The 17452-nt window shown below is 43.8% G+C and overlaps 1 protein-coding gene across 1 annotated transcript in view; it reads left to right on the top strand.

The window, feature by feature from the left end:
- Positions 1-17452, top strand: part of LOC124777568 (ras-like GTP-binding protein Rho1) — a 290221-nt gene that overhangs the window by 248910 nt on the left and 23859 nt on the right. Inside the window, exons 3-4 of the mRNA XM_047253024.1 lie at positions 9457-9566; positions 15396-15530. Of these exons, the coding sequence (XP_047108980.1) occupies positions 9457-9566; positions 15396-15530 (245 nt within the window). The remainder of the gene's footprint in view (positions 1-9456; positions 9567-15395; positions 15531-17452) is intronic.

The raw sequence follows: 17452 nt of genomic DNA on the forward strand, positions 1-17452 counted from the left end.
CAGAAGGCTTTCGACAGCGTCTTCACAAGCGTCTTCTAATCAAACTGCGTGCTCATGGAATATCGTCTCAGTTGTGCGACTGTATTCGTGATTTCCTTTCAGAAAGGTCGCAGTTCGTAGTCATAGACGGAAAGTCATGGAGTAAAACGGAAATAATATCCGGCGTTCCCCAAGGAAGTGTAATAGGCCCTCTACTGTTCCTGATCTATATCTACGACGTAGGAGACCATCTGAGTAGCCCCACTGGATTGTTTGCAAATGATGCTGCCATTTACCGTCTTGTGAAGTCATCAGATGACCAAAACGAATTGAAAAATGTTTTAGATAAGATGTCTGTGTGATGCGAAAAGTGGCAATTGATCCTGAATAAAGAAAAGTGTGAAGTTATTCACATGAGTACTAATTGAAATCCGCTAAATTTCGATTACGCGGTAAGTCACACAATTAAGGCTGTAAATTCAACAAAATACTTAGGTATTACAATTACAAACAACCTAAATTGGCACGATGGCATAGATAATGTTGTGGGTAGAACAATCGAAGAGTGCGATTCATTGACAGAACACTTAGAAGGTGCTTCCACTCTACTGCTTACACCACGCTTGTCCGCCCTATTCTGGAGTATTGCTGTGCGGTGTGGGATCCGCATCAGGTGGGACTGACCGATGACATCGAAAAAGTTCAAAGAAGGGCTGCTCATTTCGTACTATCGCGAAAAAGGGAGATAGTGTCACAGACGTGATATGTGAATTGGAGTGCCAATGAATTTCAATCACCACTTTTCTCCTCTGGTTGTGAAAACGTTCTGTTGGCACCCACCTACTTAGGGAGAAATGATCAACACATTAAAAAATGAGAACTCAGAGCTCACGCAGAAAAATTTAAGTGCCCGTTTTTCTCGCGCGCCGCTCGAGAGTGGAAAGGCAGAGAGACGACCGGAAGGAGGTTCATTGAACCCTCTGCCAGGCACTTTATTGTGAATAGCAGAGTAATCACGTAGATGTAGATGTAGGTGTACCTCGGGATTAGTTTCTGCCTTTCAGCAACCATTTATCCATTTTTGCATAAAACGGTTATTATTTTCCAAGGAAAGAAAACAAACGTAAACAGTCGAACGTACTAGAATACACGCTATAGGAGCTGAAGAGTGGCAAGAAAGTGCTGCCCAACAACAATGCTTTCTTCTATGCATGCGCTCAACAGCTTTTTCTTGCATGCGCTCAACCATTATTGTTTTCATTCTCTCTTAAATAATATTTGTGTATAAAAGAGTATTTATCTACCATGTTTATATAATATCCCTTGAAATCTTATTTATGAAACTCATTCCGAGCTTAAGATCTTGAAAATCATTAGGATCAACACCAGCAACAAACTCACCAGCCATGAAATTATCGACGTAACATCTACGACATATTAATAAATAGTAAAACATTAAAATCCCCACATATTCCCCACGTAATACCAATCCACACACAATCCCTAATCGAACTGAAATTCCCCACAGTTTGGAGAATTCCTCACAAATTGCCAACCCTGGAAATAAGAATAAACAGAGCGAGGAAATGTGAAGAATCCGGATTGCACTGTACTGTAAACTGGTTATAAAGCGGTTACAAAGATGCGTCTGCACCCACACTCTGTAAGCCACCTTATGTTGTGTAGTGGAGGATAACTTGTGTACAGCTGTAGCTTTCTCACTATCCTCTTCTAGTCACAATTGTTCACCGGAAGAGCCACTGTCTGGAAACCCTCTTGTGAGACTCAATTTTACGTTCCTGGTTTATTCACAAGATATACGTGGTGCGAAGCCATAATATGTTGGGTGACTCTTCCAGGAATGTGAGCTCTTCATATTTTGACAGTGAATCCCATTTTTATGCAGACTACTTACCTTGTTTCCATTTCGGATGTTGGTATTCCAATTGCTGTGCGTTTCCTATCGATTTTTACTTTGAATTTAAAGCTGCGTAGCTGTGCTTGAGTTCACATAATTGAATTTTTCAACTGTCATTTTGATAGTGATGCATCGACCATTTGTGCTATGCTGCGCGTATTTACTACACTTAGTATGCTGATAAGATATTGATATACCAGTTTTGTAACGTAAGCGCTGCTGCTGCTGCTTGTAGTTATTGTGGTAAACGATTTCCTAACCACAGAGTGCCATATTCGGGAGTGTTTACTCAAGTGTTCACTGAACTGTGTGAGGATGATGCAGTACTCGACACGCATATTTCATCCGAACCGCAAACGAAACGAATGTGGGTGAACAGAGGACATTATTCCGCTGTTAGAGCGTATTCTTTCAACAAGTACACGCGAAAACTCTTTATATATTGTTGTTCCACACGCAGGAATGTAGAAGACGTTATGTATGCACGGCCTCTACCATTACTATTTACGGCGGACTGAACACTTTCCAGGAGATGAAGGTAGACGGCTGGGTTTTTTTCGTTAGCTTATTGGAAACTGCTGAGCGATCCCTTTAATACTGTTTACTGGTGAAGCTTCAAAAATGGTTCAAATGGCTCTAAGCACTATGGGACTTAACAGCTGAGGTCATCAGTCCCCTAGACCAGGAACTACTTAAACCTAAATAACCTAAGGACATCACACACATCCATGCACGAGGCAAGATTCGAACCTACGACTGTAGCAGCCGCGTGGTTCCGGACTGAAGCGCCTAGAACCACTCGGCCACAACGACCGGCACTGATGAAGCTCCTGTGACAGTTACCAACATTGCACACACAGTCTGGCCAATAAGACAACTACAATTTACTGACAATCTTACCAGACACAGCCAATATCGAACCCGTTTTGAAAATACAACAAAATAACCAAATGCTTTCAGAAATTCGTTATACCTGATACACGGTTAATTTATGACCAATATTAATCAGAAGAACAAGGCTTTGAACACATTAATTCCAAGAGAAAACCACATCGACACACAAGCATGCAAGTGGAAAATATGGCACAGGTTAGTTTTAATTATACGTGCTCACATGACATGTTGACAGGTAGAATAACATACACGGCTCACTGATTACTACGGCACAATTACACTGAGTCAACAAAATACCGTACTGAGAAACAGTTGTAATTTTATGACAAGAGCTAGTATGCACGCAATAATGAATAGTCATACCAGCACTGAATAGAAACGTATATGCAGAGTTACGCTGCTCTCAGCTATGAGTCGCTACCGATGGCATCGGATGATCGTTAACAACCACTTGCAGCAAAAATTTAGGGATGCACTGCAAGACAGCAAATAGACACAATGTAATACGTTGCCCCAAGTTTTGCCTTCCAGAAAGCAACAGGACAGACATTTCTACAGCAGAGTTCCACATGCCGGAACTCCACTACTCGACCAGCATACTTTTCTACACGCTAAGGTGACAACAGTCATGATATTCTTCCTAATACCGTGTCGAGTCTCCTTTGCCCAGCGTGTGCAGCAGCTCGACCTTATATGGAGTCAACAAGTCGGTGGAAGTCCCCTGCAGAAGTACTGAGCTATGCTGCCTCTGTAGCCGTCCATAACTGCGAAAGCGTTGCCGGTGATGGATTTCTTGCTCGAAGTGACCTCTCAGTTATGTCTCATAAATCTTCGATTGCATTCGCGTCGGCCGATTTGGGTGGTCAAACCATTCACTGGGATTGTCAATAATGTTCTTTAAACCAGTCGCGAACAAATGTGGCCGGTGACATGGCACATTGTCATCCACACTATGTGATCAAAAGTATCCGGTCACCCCTAAAACCATATGTTCTTCATATTAGGTGCAGTGTGCTGCCACCTACTGCAAGGTATTCCATATCAGCGACCTCAGTAGTCTTTATAAATTGTGAGAGAGCAGAATGGGGCGCTTCGCGGAACTCACGGACTTCGAACGTGGTCAGGTGATTGGGTGTCACTTGTGTCATACTTCTGTACGCGAGATTTCCACACTCCAAAACACCCCTAGGTCCACTGTTTCTGATGCTATAGTGAAGTGGAAACGTGAAGGGACACGTACAACACAGTCTGTTGACTGACAGAGATCATCGACTGTTGAAGAGGGTCGTAATGTGTAAGAGGCAGACATCTATCCAGATCATCACACAGGAATTCCAAACTGCATCAGGACCCACTGCAAGTACTGTGACAGTTATGCGGGAGGTGAGAAAACTTGTATTTCGTTGTCGAGCGGCTGCATGAGCCACACATCACGCCGGTAAATGCCAAACAACGCTTCGCATGATGTAAGGAGCGTACACATTGGATGATTGAACAGCGGAAGAACGTTGTGTGGAGTAGTGAATCACGGTACACAATGTGGCGATCCTATGGCAGATTATGGGTATTGCGAATGCCCGGTGAACGTCATCTGCCAGCGTTTGCAGTCCAAACAGTAAAATTCGGAGGCGGTGTTGTTATGGTGTGGTCTTGCATCCCTTGTTGTTTTTCGTGGCACTATAACAGCAAATGCCTACATTGATGTTTTAGGGGATAGCGATTGCATCTTTCAACACGATCGAGCGACTGTTCATAATGCATATCCTGTGGCGGAGTGGTTACACGACAATAATATCCCTACAGTGGAATGGCCTGCACAGAGTCCTGACCTGAATCCTGTTGAACACCTTTGGGATGTTTTGGAATGTCGACTTCGTGCCAGGCCTTATCGACCGACATCGGTACCTCTCCTGAGTACAGCACTCCGTGAAGAATTGACTGCCATTCCCCAAGAAACCTTCCAGCACCTGATTGAACGTATGACTGCCAGAGTGGAAGCCAAAACCCTATTGAATTCCGGCATTACCGATGGAGGGCGCCACAAACTTGTAAGTCATTTTCAGCCAGGTGTCCGGACACATTTGATTACATAGTGTATAAAAATTCCTTCGTTGTTTGGGAACCTGAACTCCATGAATGGCTCCAAATGATCTCCAAGTAGCTGAACGTAACAATTTCTATTCGGTTCTGTTGGACCAGAGGACCCAGTCCATTCCATGCAAACACAGCCCAGGCATTATGGAGCCACCAACAGCTTGCACAGTGCCTTGTTGACAGCTTGGGTCCATGGCTTCGTGGAGTCTCTGCCACACTAGAACTCCACCACCGGCTTTTACCAACTGAAATCGGGACTCATTTGACCAGGGCACGGTTTACCAGTCGTATATGGTCTAACCTATATGGTCATGAGCCGAGGAGAGAAGCAGCAGGCGATGTTGTGCTGTTAGCAAAGAGACTCGCGTCGGTCGTCTGCTGACATAGCTCATTAACGTTAAATGTCGTCGCACTGTCCTAATGGGTACGTCTCTCGTACGTCTCACACTGATTTCTGCGGTTACTCCACGCAGGGTTGCTTGTCTGTTGGCACTGAAATTTCTACGAAAACGCGACTGCTCTCGGTAGTTAAGTGGAGGTCGTCGGCCACTGCGTTCTCCGTGGTGAGAGTAATGCGTGAAATTTGGTATTCTCGGCACAGTCTTGACGCTTTGGATCTCGAAATACTGAATTCCTTAACTATTACCGAAATGGAATGTCCAATGTTCCAGCTCCAACCGCATTACCGCGTCCAAAGTCTGTTAATTCCCGTCGTGCGGCTATAAACACGTCGGACGCCTTTTCACATGAATCATCTGAATATAATCGATAGCTCCTCCAATGTACTGCCCTTTTATATCCTGTATAAGTGCATATCGCTATCCCATGACTTTTGTCACCTCAGCCTACAGCTGCCAACTGAACCGTGGCTGCCCATTTACTAGCTCGAGTCCGTCCAGCCCGCTCGCACAGCTCCTTGTGAGGTCCCCGCTTCTTCGGTGCCCAACGCTCTCCTTAGCAGCACTGTGTGATCTCCTTGGCTCCGGAAGGCGCTGATGCCGCCTCACGCCCCCTGCCTTCTAGTCGCGGGGATTCTGAACTTTCCGCGAACAGTGACGTCTGTGACGGCACAAGCATTATTGCAAGAGATTCATTTGGCTAAAAGAACGAGTATGTCCACCCAGCACGACGGGGTCCATGCACAATCTAGACCTCAGGTTGCGGGTGACATGGCTTAATCTAAGTCTAAACCCGTCCTCAGGCGAGGCGAGGCAGCTGACATTGATGTGGAGCGGACGGGACATCCGACCTTACGAGACGAGATGATTAACGTAATTTGCACTCTCATCGCTCTCCAGCGGCCGTTGTCGGCTTTATTTCGCTCGTAAACTACACCGTTTGTCTACGAAAATGGGCTTTGGTGAAACAGCTGCGTTAACTTTTTTAGCGATTCACGAAGAGCAGCGAAGAAAACCGTGAAGGAGATTCTGGACTCATCGATGGCTTCAATAGTGAACTGCTGGTAGAGGGACACTACATTAAGCATTACGACGATCTGAGATGGACTAGCGGATGCTGTTCATGAACTCAGTTGAATTTTCATCCCATTTTCGGTTTTAAAATTAATATAGTTAAGCTATAGTGTCTAATATCAGTTTAGGTTGCAGTTCGTTTCGTAACTTCTTTCGAATAGAAGATAATATTTTTTGGAAACAGCTCACCATCGTTGCAAAAGATATTTACCAGCAAGATACAAACGGTGACACCATCGAACCTACCATTAGTCCTTCCCAAATGAAATCGGGACTCGTCTGACTAGGGCTATACGCTGTGGCAATTTGATGGAAGGGTTTGGGTTTGGCAGATGTCTCGAGGAAGTTATCTTGTGAAACCTCAGTGTTGTGAGGAACAATGTGTATTGGAATCAACTGTGAGACAGAGCCACCCTTAAAAATCAGTGCCGAATTAGATGTGCACAATGAATTGAATTAACACTTTAGAGGATTTTTGCCCTAGTAGTGAACCTTCGTTTTGAGTAGGCAAAATTCTTTTTTCCAAAAACATTTACTATGGTAGAGGGTTTACTAACTACACTCATGCTCAAAAATTAAGGATAATTGCAGAATGTGGTGCCACACAACGTGGCACTACACAAAACTGGCGCTAATAGCGTAGGCACATAGGGAACACACACACGACACAGGTCTGTAAGTCCACGGTATTCGTGATAAGTTGAGAAAACCGTCCCGAAACACATGTGCTACAAAACACCACTGTTTCCTGCGCGTATACCCTGACATCAGTATGGGATATGATCACCATGCACACGTACATAGGCCGCACAACGGGTTGGCATACTCTGGATCAGGTGGTCGAGCAGCTGCCAGGGTATAGCCTCCCATTCTTGCACCAGTGCCTGTCGGAGCTCCTGAAGTGTCATAGCGATACGTCTACCGAGAGCATCCCAGGCGTGCTCGATGGGGTTTAGGTCTCGAGAACAGACAGGCCACTCCATTCGGCTGATACATTCTGTCTCAAGGTACTCCTCCATGATGGCAGCTCGGAGGAGGGGGAGGCGGTGCGTTATCATTCATCAGGAGGAATGTGGGACCCACTGCACCCCTGAAAAGGCGGACATGCTGGTGCAAAATGACGTCCCGATGCACCTGAACTGTTACAGTTCCTCTGTCAAAGACATGCATCCCACAGCATCAAACCACGACCTCCATGCAGGTCCCTTTCAAGGACATTAAGGAGTTGGTATCTAGTTCGTGGTTCACGCCAGATGAAAACCCGGCGGGAATCACTGTTGAGACTATATCTGGACTCGTCTGTAAACATAACCTGGGCCCACTGTTCCAATGACCGCGTACTGTGTTCTTGACACCAGACTGTATGGGCTCTCCTGTGACCAGGGGTCAGTGGAATGCACCTTGCAGGTTTAATGGCAAAAAAACCATATCTGTTCAGTCTTCTGTAGACTGTGTGTCTGGAGACAACTGTTCCTGTGGCTGCGGTAACGTCCCGAGCGAGACTACCTGCGGTACTCCGAGGCCGTCTGCGGGCACTGATGGTGAGATACGGTCTTGTGGAGTTGTACACTGTGGACGTCCCGTACTGTAGCACCTGGACACGTTTCCTGTCTACTGGAATCGTTGCCATAATCTTGAGATCACACTTTGTGGCACACGGAGGGCCCATGCTACGATCTGCTGTGTTTGACCAGCCTCCAGACGCCCCAGTATTCTATCCCACCTAACGTCATCAATACGTGTTCTTTGAGCCAGTGTCAACACACAGTCACCATTAGCACGTCTGAAAACGTCTGCCGCACCGTACTGTGACATGCACCAACACTTCTCTGCATATGTGGACTGCTGACAGTGCCATCGTGCGACGACCGCAGGTCAAATGCACCGCATGGTCATACCCCGAGGTGATTTAAACCCGCAAGCTGCCCACCAGAGCGTTGTTTCACCATGTATCAGCATTATCCTTAATTTATGAGCATGAGTGTACTTTACGCAACAGCACAATTTGCATGACTCCGAATTTTTACGAAGTTTAATTGCACAAAAAATGGAAATGGCATGGCATCAAATTACTTGGTATAAGTTCAAACACTGATTAAGGAAAAATTATGATAACTCAAACAACAGTTAGTGAAGTAAACTGGTGGGGAATTGAAATTTGCTGAACTCCTTCTACATTTCCTTGTGAAATTATCGCATACCTGCCTACATAAGTGATTGCGTGACTTGAAAGAGAAGCTAAAATTAATCATGCAGCTGAGACAGTACTGTCGAACATGGTGAGGCTACACCAAAGACGATGTTGAATACCTAAGTTCCGTTCATCCTAACGCGCCAGTGCTGCAAGTTACTCTTACCACAGTCGTTGATGTAACGTGAGCAGACCGCCACTGACTAGGCTGGCGTACCTAGAAGTGCTCTGCTGAGAACCTGAACACTGAACTACATCTATCTCCGCTGCAGAGGAGAGTTCTCATTGAAGTCTGCCACGTTTTCCTGTTCCTCATGTAACACACAAGATTCTCTAGTTCCACGTCCGAAACACAAGCGTCAAGTCCTTTCTTTATAAATTAAAATGAAGACTGCTTTTGCAGTAATGCTTTGCGTAATTGTTTTGTTATTAAAAATCTTCTACCAGAAACTGGCGAAACCTCAAATCCGATAAAGTCTCAGGCAACAGATGTTGGTTTGCCTTTTCATTGCGTGGGAATAAGTGCAACGTTTTTGTACAGTGATTTATGATTCCGGATACGCTGACTTACAGCCATGCAAGGAAATGACCGAACTTGCTCTACCCAGATATAAAGAATTGAGCTCTAGAATCACATACTCGAAAAACAGATAAATTTAATCTGTGTCATTATGAAGTACTTGTAGATTCAGGCAAAATAATCTTAGACTAATACACAGAACTGTGAATGGCTTCTACACAAGAATTGAGGGGGAGCGCATAAGAAACATATGTAGTTTGTACAACGCTGCATCTTTGACGTCACAGGCAGTTTTATTGCAACTATTCTCGATGATGTGCAGATGTTAAGTGTATCCATTGGCCGTTTCTTGAAAACGGTGGCTAACTTTAATTTTGTCTGCTTTTAGGTTCTGCGGCTTACGATACGGTGCGACCTTTGGCCTATCAGGATGCAAAGGTGTTCCTGTTGTGCTTCAGGGTCAGTGATCCCGACTCCCTCGACAACGCTGTCAACAAGGTGAGTCGTCTTAACTTTGTGATGTCTGAACTCTTGTGCCTCGGCTTCAAGATGGGTGTATATTTCTTTCGATCATTGTTATTAATGTTATTGCTTATTATTACCTAGCAGATAATATTACACGATAGAAAACAGTTTCCTTTAGATTAATGCATACGATTATAGATTTACCTTTTCATTATGTTCCTCGTTGTACATGTACTGCAGTTTCTTGCATCTATAGGATGATCCAAAAGTTAAGCAGCCATAAATTAAAAAGATGGGAAAATGAATGTCATATCGGCGGGAATGTTTGTGTTGGGAACGGATGAGCTTCTGGGAGACGCGTAGCACCTGATATCCGAGCAGTTTCCCGTCATTTTGATCTCAGTATTGAGTTAGTTCTGTACGAACGAACACTCGTTTTTCCCTGGCTGAATGTGAGTTCGTTCTTGAAACTTTACGATAGCTCTCCCTGAAAGAAGGGCGGCTATCAGATCAACCATTTCACGCACAATGGCTCGTTTCAGAAAAACTGGTAGTTTGAATGAATGTGAACGTTCCGGCCGATCTTCGTTGTTAAACGATGCCTCAATGGAAAACGTCTGCGCATCCTTGTTATTTCTTCAAAAAATTCGGTAACAAAACTGTGTCACCGAACTGAAATGTCTTACGGAAGTGTTCGCAGAGCCATAAAGAAGCTGAAACTCCGTCCGTATCGCATTTGTATTGTGTACGAGCTTCGAGAACCTGACAGAGGAAAAAGACGACATTAGTGTCAATTTTTTTGCGTTTTATTCGCAACAATTTTCGGGTGTTGGTTTATGTTTTCTGCTCAAATGAAGCATGACTTCATTTACTTAGCTATGTAAACAGCCAGAAAGACAGATACTGGAGCTACGAAAAGCCTCACATTTCACATGAGACCGCATTACATTTACAGAGGGATGGACTTTGGCGTGCCGTTCCGCGCAAGAGAATTATAGGCCCAATTTTTTTTCTCGGAAACGGTAATAGCTGAACTTTGCCATTACATCATCATGCAATTCGTAACATTGTTAGAGGCTAATAAGCGACAGTGCTTGCTGCAGCAAGATGATGCAGCGGTGCACATGGGGGACAGAACCATTACAATGATAATGTTGTGTGATTTCTTTGGCGAACACATTAATTCTCGTGGCCTGTGGCCGGCTAGATCCGCAGATTTATCGCCGCTCGACGTTTTCCTTTGGGGACACCTGAATGGTAACGTATACAAGATTAACCATCACACAATCGAGCAACTGATGCCCAACGGCAAAGACGAAATACCCTGCAGTAGTGTAGCGACCATCCAAAACGTAGCAGCTTACGTGAAGAAAAGTGTTGAGGCATTTGCTGTAGCACACCGAGGACATATCCAGCATCTGTTACGAGAAAATATATACTGTGAGTGTAAGCATTGTAAGTACATTATTGCAGATTAGAGTTTTTTGAATTTGGGGTTGCATATCTTCTGGCTCATCCTGTACATCAATAGCTCTATCATGATGACTACATCTCTGAGACCTGCATATAGACTGGCTTGCTCGAGACGGTTGTAGGTGTGAGCCGGCCGGAGTGGCCGTGCGGTTCCAGGCGCTACAGTCTGGAACCGAGCGACCGCTACGTTCCATGTTGATTCTATCAGCTCATTAAGACTGTTTATGTTTTTCTTGCGCTTTGCAGGGAGATGAATTATCAGTGTGTAATGTACTGCGGCAAGTTTAATTAGCGGGCTATACGCATCGATCTCTGGCCTTTTCCCTGGTTCCACGAAGACTGCCCCAAGAAACCATAACATAGGCCTTATAAACCTAACTCTTTCTATTACTTGTTGTTTGGGGAAAATAAATTGCAGAACTCTTGTGCCTAAGGCTGGGTCAGTGGAGTTCAAAGAGCACTTAATAAGATCAAATACGATACATCGGTAACTGAAGTTGGGTGAAAAAAACTTATGCCAAACAGAATTAAAACAAAATCAGGTTTCATCAGGTTTCCCCGTCGTTGCAAACAAGAAAATTTAAAACATTGTTACAGACACAGAAGATATCCCTAACAGAGAAACAAAATTTATTCTAAACCAGACAAAAGATACTCGGTGGAAATCTTTTAATTCTGCGCATAGTTATGATACTGTGTGTTTGTAGGAGGGAGGGGGGGCAGGTATTAATACAAAGGTAGCACACACAATAAAGGACAAATCCTAAGTAGGAGACTCCGTAAAAAATACTAGAAAGTCAGAAACTATAATTTCGGACTACTAGTATTTGCCGAAAAGATCAATATCTTTGTGCTGACGAAAGCGTATACAAAATGGACATAACAGGGTTCAAATGGATCACAATTAAATTAACAATAAGTATTAAACCCTATTACTGGATGTGAGGGTCCTGAATCACCTTCGAATTTAAAGTGATTACAGATCCATAGATGTAAAACTACTGTGACCTGCCGATGGCCTATATTACAAAGGGTGACACGAGCCATACTGGCTTACTCTTTAGTATTCTCTTCGTTGATGTAGAGTATTACTGTGTTTTCAGCAAGCATGACCACTTGAAAAATGACTGAAGACTGAAACTGCAGTAGTGGATATTGTAATAAATAGTACAGACGTTGTCGAATAAAGTCAGGCTGTCACAATTATGTTGAAAAATAAGATTTCATAGCGAACATAGTGGGGATTGGTATGGTGTATTGGAATTCTGCATAAAGCTTATCTGCTTTCAGTAAAAAAAGTGTTGGATTACTTGTTGAACGCCCGTCGTACCTGTAGATTATAAGATTTTATTTAAGAAGAGGAAATTTTATAAGTATAAATTAAGTAAGATGTCCATTACCTTACAAATTAAAATTACGGAGAAACAGACGAAAGGAGTAATTACTGAACAAATTACTTTTGCAAACAACGAAGTAGGTGCAGGTACAAAGAGAGTGACAAGTAAAAGGAAACATCAAGTATAACAAATGAAGACAAATCACGGGAAGCACTAGAAGAAATAGTTTATAAAATTCATGTCAAAATCCCAGTAGGCGATTTTAGTACAGAGTTAGGCAAAGAAAGGAAGTACAAGAGAAAAAACCTGTAGAATTCCCAGCACATAAATGGACTAACCAGGACGGAAAAAGGTTATTCAACCTTAAAATCGTGCCAGCACACTTCAAAAAGAAACTACCACAACAGATAAAATGGGAGTCACCGAACTCATTCATCAGTGGACTCCAAACTGATCATGTAGCAATATCTTATACTTGCTAAAGAGAAGTTACGAACGTTCAAATCAGAAAGACTGACAAGAGGAAAACTACTTTTAAACGTCAGAGGTTCACAAAAAAGAAGATCCAAGCCCTCAAGTTTGATACTAGCAGCATCTGACAGTATCTCACAGAAGAAATAGAGAAAAAGCAGTCAAACAGCTACCTACAACTCAAAAGCAAAATTATCGAAACAGCGCAAACACTAATTCCTCTGCAGAAAAGGAAAATCACCATTGATGGAATGAGGACTGCGAGTACGAAATCCAGTATCGACAGTATGAGCACAACTGGTGGAGTATTATTACAGAAGACAACTGCAAAACCTTCCTGACATTGAGGGAAGAGACAGCCAAATTAATCAGAAATACAAGAAACGGCACAGAAGAGATGTAAATAACTACGAGGGGATCTCACTAATATCAGCTGCCTACAAAATTTTATTTCAGCGTCTTCTCGATAGAGCACAGAGGCAACAGGAACCAAACCTTGGAGGATATCTGGGAAAATGCCCAGAGAAAATCATGAACGGAAAGGTAATCCTTAGATATCAGGGAATTTTTAGCAAAAATTTAGTCTGCAGATTTGTTGATTTAAAAAAAATCCTATGACTGAGTTGTCCGCTAATCACTCTTCCAGATATTAAAAGCCCGACTTGTAGATCTGAAAGCACTTGCAGTTATAGAACAGACACAGATAGATACAAAAAACAGAATTATATTTATTTTGGAACCGTCATGCCCTCCCGAAATCAAAACGGGAGTAAGACAAGGAGATGGGCTGTCTCTATAACTTTCTAATGATGTTCTTGAGAAAGTGATACAAGGAAGGTGCAAACAGAAATCAGTCCTCAAAACTGGCCAACCAATGACTTTAAGCAAAGGGCACATAATGCTAGGCATAATGATAGGTTAGGTGAATGGGTGGTGAGACTCAGAGATATTTGCAGGCGCTATGTTAGAACCCTGTAACTGTTGCGGACCTTGTAATTTCTTGGGAAGACCTGAGGTCATTCACGATTCATCTACTAACACAGTAGGCATGTTTTAGTTAACCATTCTTTCGGTGCAATCACAGGACTGCTAATTTGTACCTTCACAGCTAATTTATTAGATCAGGACCTCACATGTTCCATTAGCTTCAGGTCTTTGCCATGATATTCGTATCTTTCATATTAATCGACTATTCATTCTACGTTCTTGTCGTTTCTCGACTTCAGGTAAATCTTGTAATAAAATTTACATTGGGGTGACAAAAAGTCATGGGACAGCGAGATGGCGACAGTATCGCGTACACAATGTGCCAAAAGACAGTGCATTTGCGAAGCTGTCATTTCTAGTCAGTTGATTAATGAGAAAATGTTTCCGACGTGATTATGGCCGCAAGACAGGAATTAACAGACTCTGAAAGTGGAACGATAGTTGCAGCTTGATGCATGGGACTATTCATTTAGGCAGTCGTTAGGGAATTCAGTATTCCGAGATTTAGCGTTAATGGGCTATGGCAGCAGACCACCGGCGGCTCGTGACCATATCGGTTGGACCCTAGACAGTTAGAAAACCGTCACCTGGTCATATGAGCCCGACTGCAGATGGTAAGAGCTGATAATAGGGTTCGAGCATGGCACAGACCCCACGAAACCATGGACCCAAGTTGTCAATAGGGCACTGTGTGGTCGGGCTGTGTCAATATGGAATGAACTGGATCCTCTGGTCCAACTGAACCAATCTTCGGCTTCTTGGAGACTCTTTGCGACCATTAACTGACTTCATGTTCCCAAACGACGATGAAATGGTGATGGTGATGGTAAGTTCCTGAGGTCATCTGTCCCTAGGCTCACGCACTACTTAATCTGACTACTTAATCTGATTTAAACCAACTTACGCTAAGGACAACGCATAGACCCATGCCCGAGGACGACTCGAACCTCCGAAGGGGGAAAGCCGAGCGAACCATGGCAAGGCGCCCTGACCGCTCGGCTACCCCGCGCAGCGACGATGGAACATTTATGGATGACAATGAGCCACGTTACTGGGCAACAACTGTTCGTGGTTAGTCTGAAGAACATTCTCGGCAGTTTGTTCACCCACATCGTCCGAAATGAACCCTATCGAACATCTGTGGGTCATAATAGAGAGGCCAGTTCCTCCACAAAGTCCTGCAACCCCAGCACTTTCGCAATTTTGAATGATTATAGAATCAGCATGGCTCAATATTTCTGCAGGGGACTTCCAACGACTTGTTGAGCCTATGCCACTTCGATCTGCTGCACTACACCGCAACAAAGGGAGACCGACTCGATGTTAGCAGGTATCGTACGACTTTTGTCACCTCAGTGCATATTCATGTCATTGAACTACAGAACTCTACTTTGCAATCTTATTTCATTTCATAGACGATTTTTCTTTTTAACTGTACATTGCTTATGGTTCATACATGACTCATGTTTGATGAGGGCCACCCTTTCTAACTGATTTAATCGGTTGTGCAAAGTTGTAATTAAAATAGATGTGCCTGTATAAGTATACGTGTCACAGACGTCCACTAGCACAATGATGGTTACCTTGTGTGCAGTGGTACCCGGAGATCCGGCAACACTGCGACAACACTCCGGTCATCCTGTGCGGCTGCCAGAGCGACCTGCGGAACGACATCGAGACCATCTCTGCGCTGGCCAAGCTGCACCACGCGCCCGTCTCCTCGGAGCAGGTGGGTCAACCTGTCTTCCTACTGCTGATGCCGTACGGGCCAGTATCCCGGAGGTCCTTTCTCCTCCTTAACCACTGGGCCTGTCAACATACGAGCAAGTGTAAACATCCGTAGATAAAGAAAAGCGACATTGTGGTTTATCTGGATGAACTAATCTTTATGAGAGCGAACTGTGTGACACCTCCCTAAATGAACACTAGAATTTGTAGCACTGTACGGCATTTCACTGGCGAGAGATTAATCTCTTTCGTGTCTTAACGCCTACACTTATATCAGAGTGATCATGAGGCTGAGTTCCTCCCAGTTTTCCTTCGTGGCGCACTGTTTTCGCCCAACACCAATAGGAACTTGTATTTGCATATCCCTTTCGTTAAGTTATTTGCTTCTTGCATTAAGTAAAGAGCAGCATGACGGAGCGCAGCATCCTACACTGTTTGCAAAACCGTTGACCATGCAATCTGTAATCGGCTTCCTGTGACCTGTAGGTGTAACACCAGCTATACAGCATAGCTACCACCTGTGGATGACTGGTTAGTGCACTTGAGGTTCGGTTATTGCCTTCAGTTATTGCCCAAAGACTGATTTGATACAGCTCTCCATGCTGATCTACTCTATTTATTCTCCGTACAACTTCTGCAGGCGACATAGGGACCTCAGAAAGTAGTTTCGCAATGCATTCCCTCACTGAGACCACTGCCCAAGTGTGGTGCATTGTCATAGGAGAGTAAATGATCCAGGTTTCTGCAGGATAGGTATCGTGCGGTTACAAATACAGTCTGTCTGAAAAAGAACTCCCTAGTTTTAATGGTCCTAGAATCTGTACAAAGTGACATACATTATTCTAGTTTGTGGTGTTTGGTTCATCAACTCTTCAAGTTTGGCTCCCCTTCAGTTGGCAGGTCTGCTTGACCTTGAGACAGCACCAATGCTGTTTTTTTTCCTCTGATCCCTCAGTTCAGTTCAGGCAGGTGTGCAGTGCAGTATAGACCAACTCAACAACAATGTGTACTCCGCAACAGAAAGCGCAGTGTGTTATTTGGCGTCTAAAAGTGGAGTCAGGTACAACAGTGCAACGTAATTTTGGACCTCAGTGTGGTGGTGAACCACCTACAGCAAAAACTATCCGTCACTGGCTAAGGTCTCTCAAGGAAGCCAGTAGTTTTTAAAAAGCAGAATCACGAGCAAGACTGAGAACTTCTGAAGATGTTGTTGAACAGATTCATGTTTCGTGTATTTGGAGCCCGGAGAAGTCATTAGCTAGACGTAGTCCAAAATTAGGAGTGCCTAAAGGTACTGTGTATGATGCTGTGGATAAAAGTCTTAGGTTGCGCGCCTACAAATTGCAACTATTACATGAAATAAAACCTACCGATAAAATCGAAAGGTATGAGTTTGCTGTTCGCTTTCTGCACAGAACTGATAATGATGTCAATTAAAAAAAGTCTCTTTTTGATGAGGCTACATTTCATGTCAGTGGAACAGTTTAATCGTCATAGCTGTAGAATTTTGGGGCCCAGAGCATCCACATGAAGTTATTCAGCATCAACATAACTCTACCAAAGTTAATGTCTAGTGCAGTGTGATGGATGATCGTGTGATTGGTCCATTCATTTTTGCAGAAAACACAATAAATGGGGACCTTTACTGTCACATTTTGACAGAATATGTCTTTCCCCAAGTGGAGATATTGAGGCGGAAAAGGGGCTTGTGTTTTTCCAAAAAGATCGCGCCCCACCTCATTACAGTTAACATGTGCTCTTGACACTCGCTTTCCAGGAAGGTGGATAGGCAGGGTTGCCCCAATACCTCGGCCATCACGAAGCCCAGACTTAGCCCCACTGGACTTTTTCTTTCCCGGCCACATAAAAAATGTTGTGTTCAGCGAAAAGATCAGAGACATCAATCATTTACGGGAAAGAATC

Source organism: Schistocerca piceifrons, chromosome 2 (genome assembly GCF_021461385.2).
Source record: "Schistocerca piceifrons isolate TAMUIC-IGC-003096 chromosome 2, iqSchPice1.1, whole genome shotgun sequence".
In the NCBI taxonomy this organism is placed as follows: Eukaryota; Metazoa; Arthropoda; class Insecta; order Orthoptera; family Acrididae; genus Schistocerca; species Schistocerca piceifrons.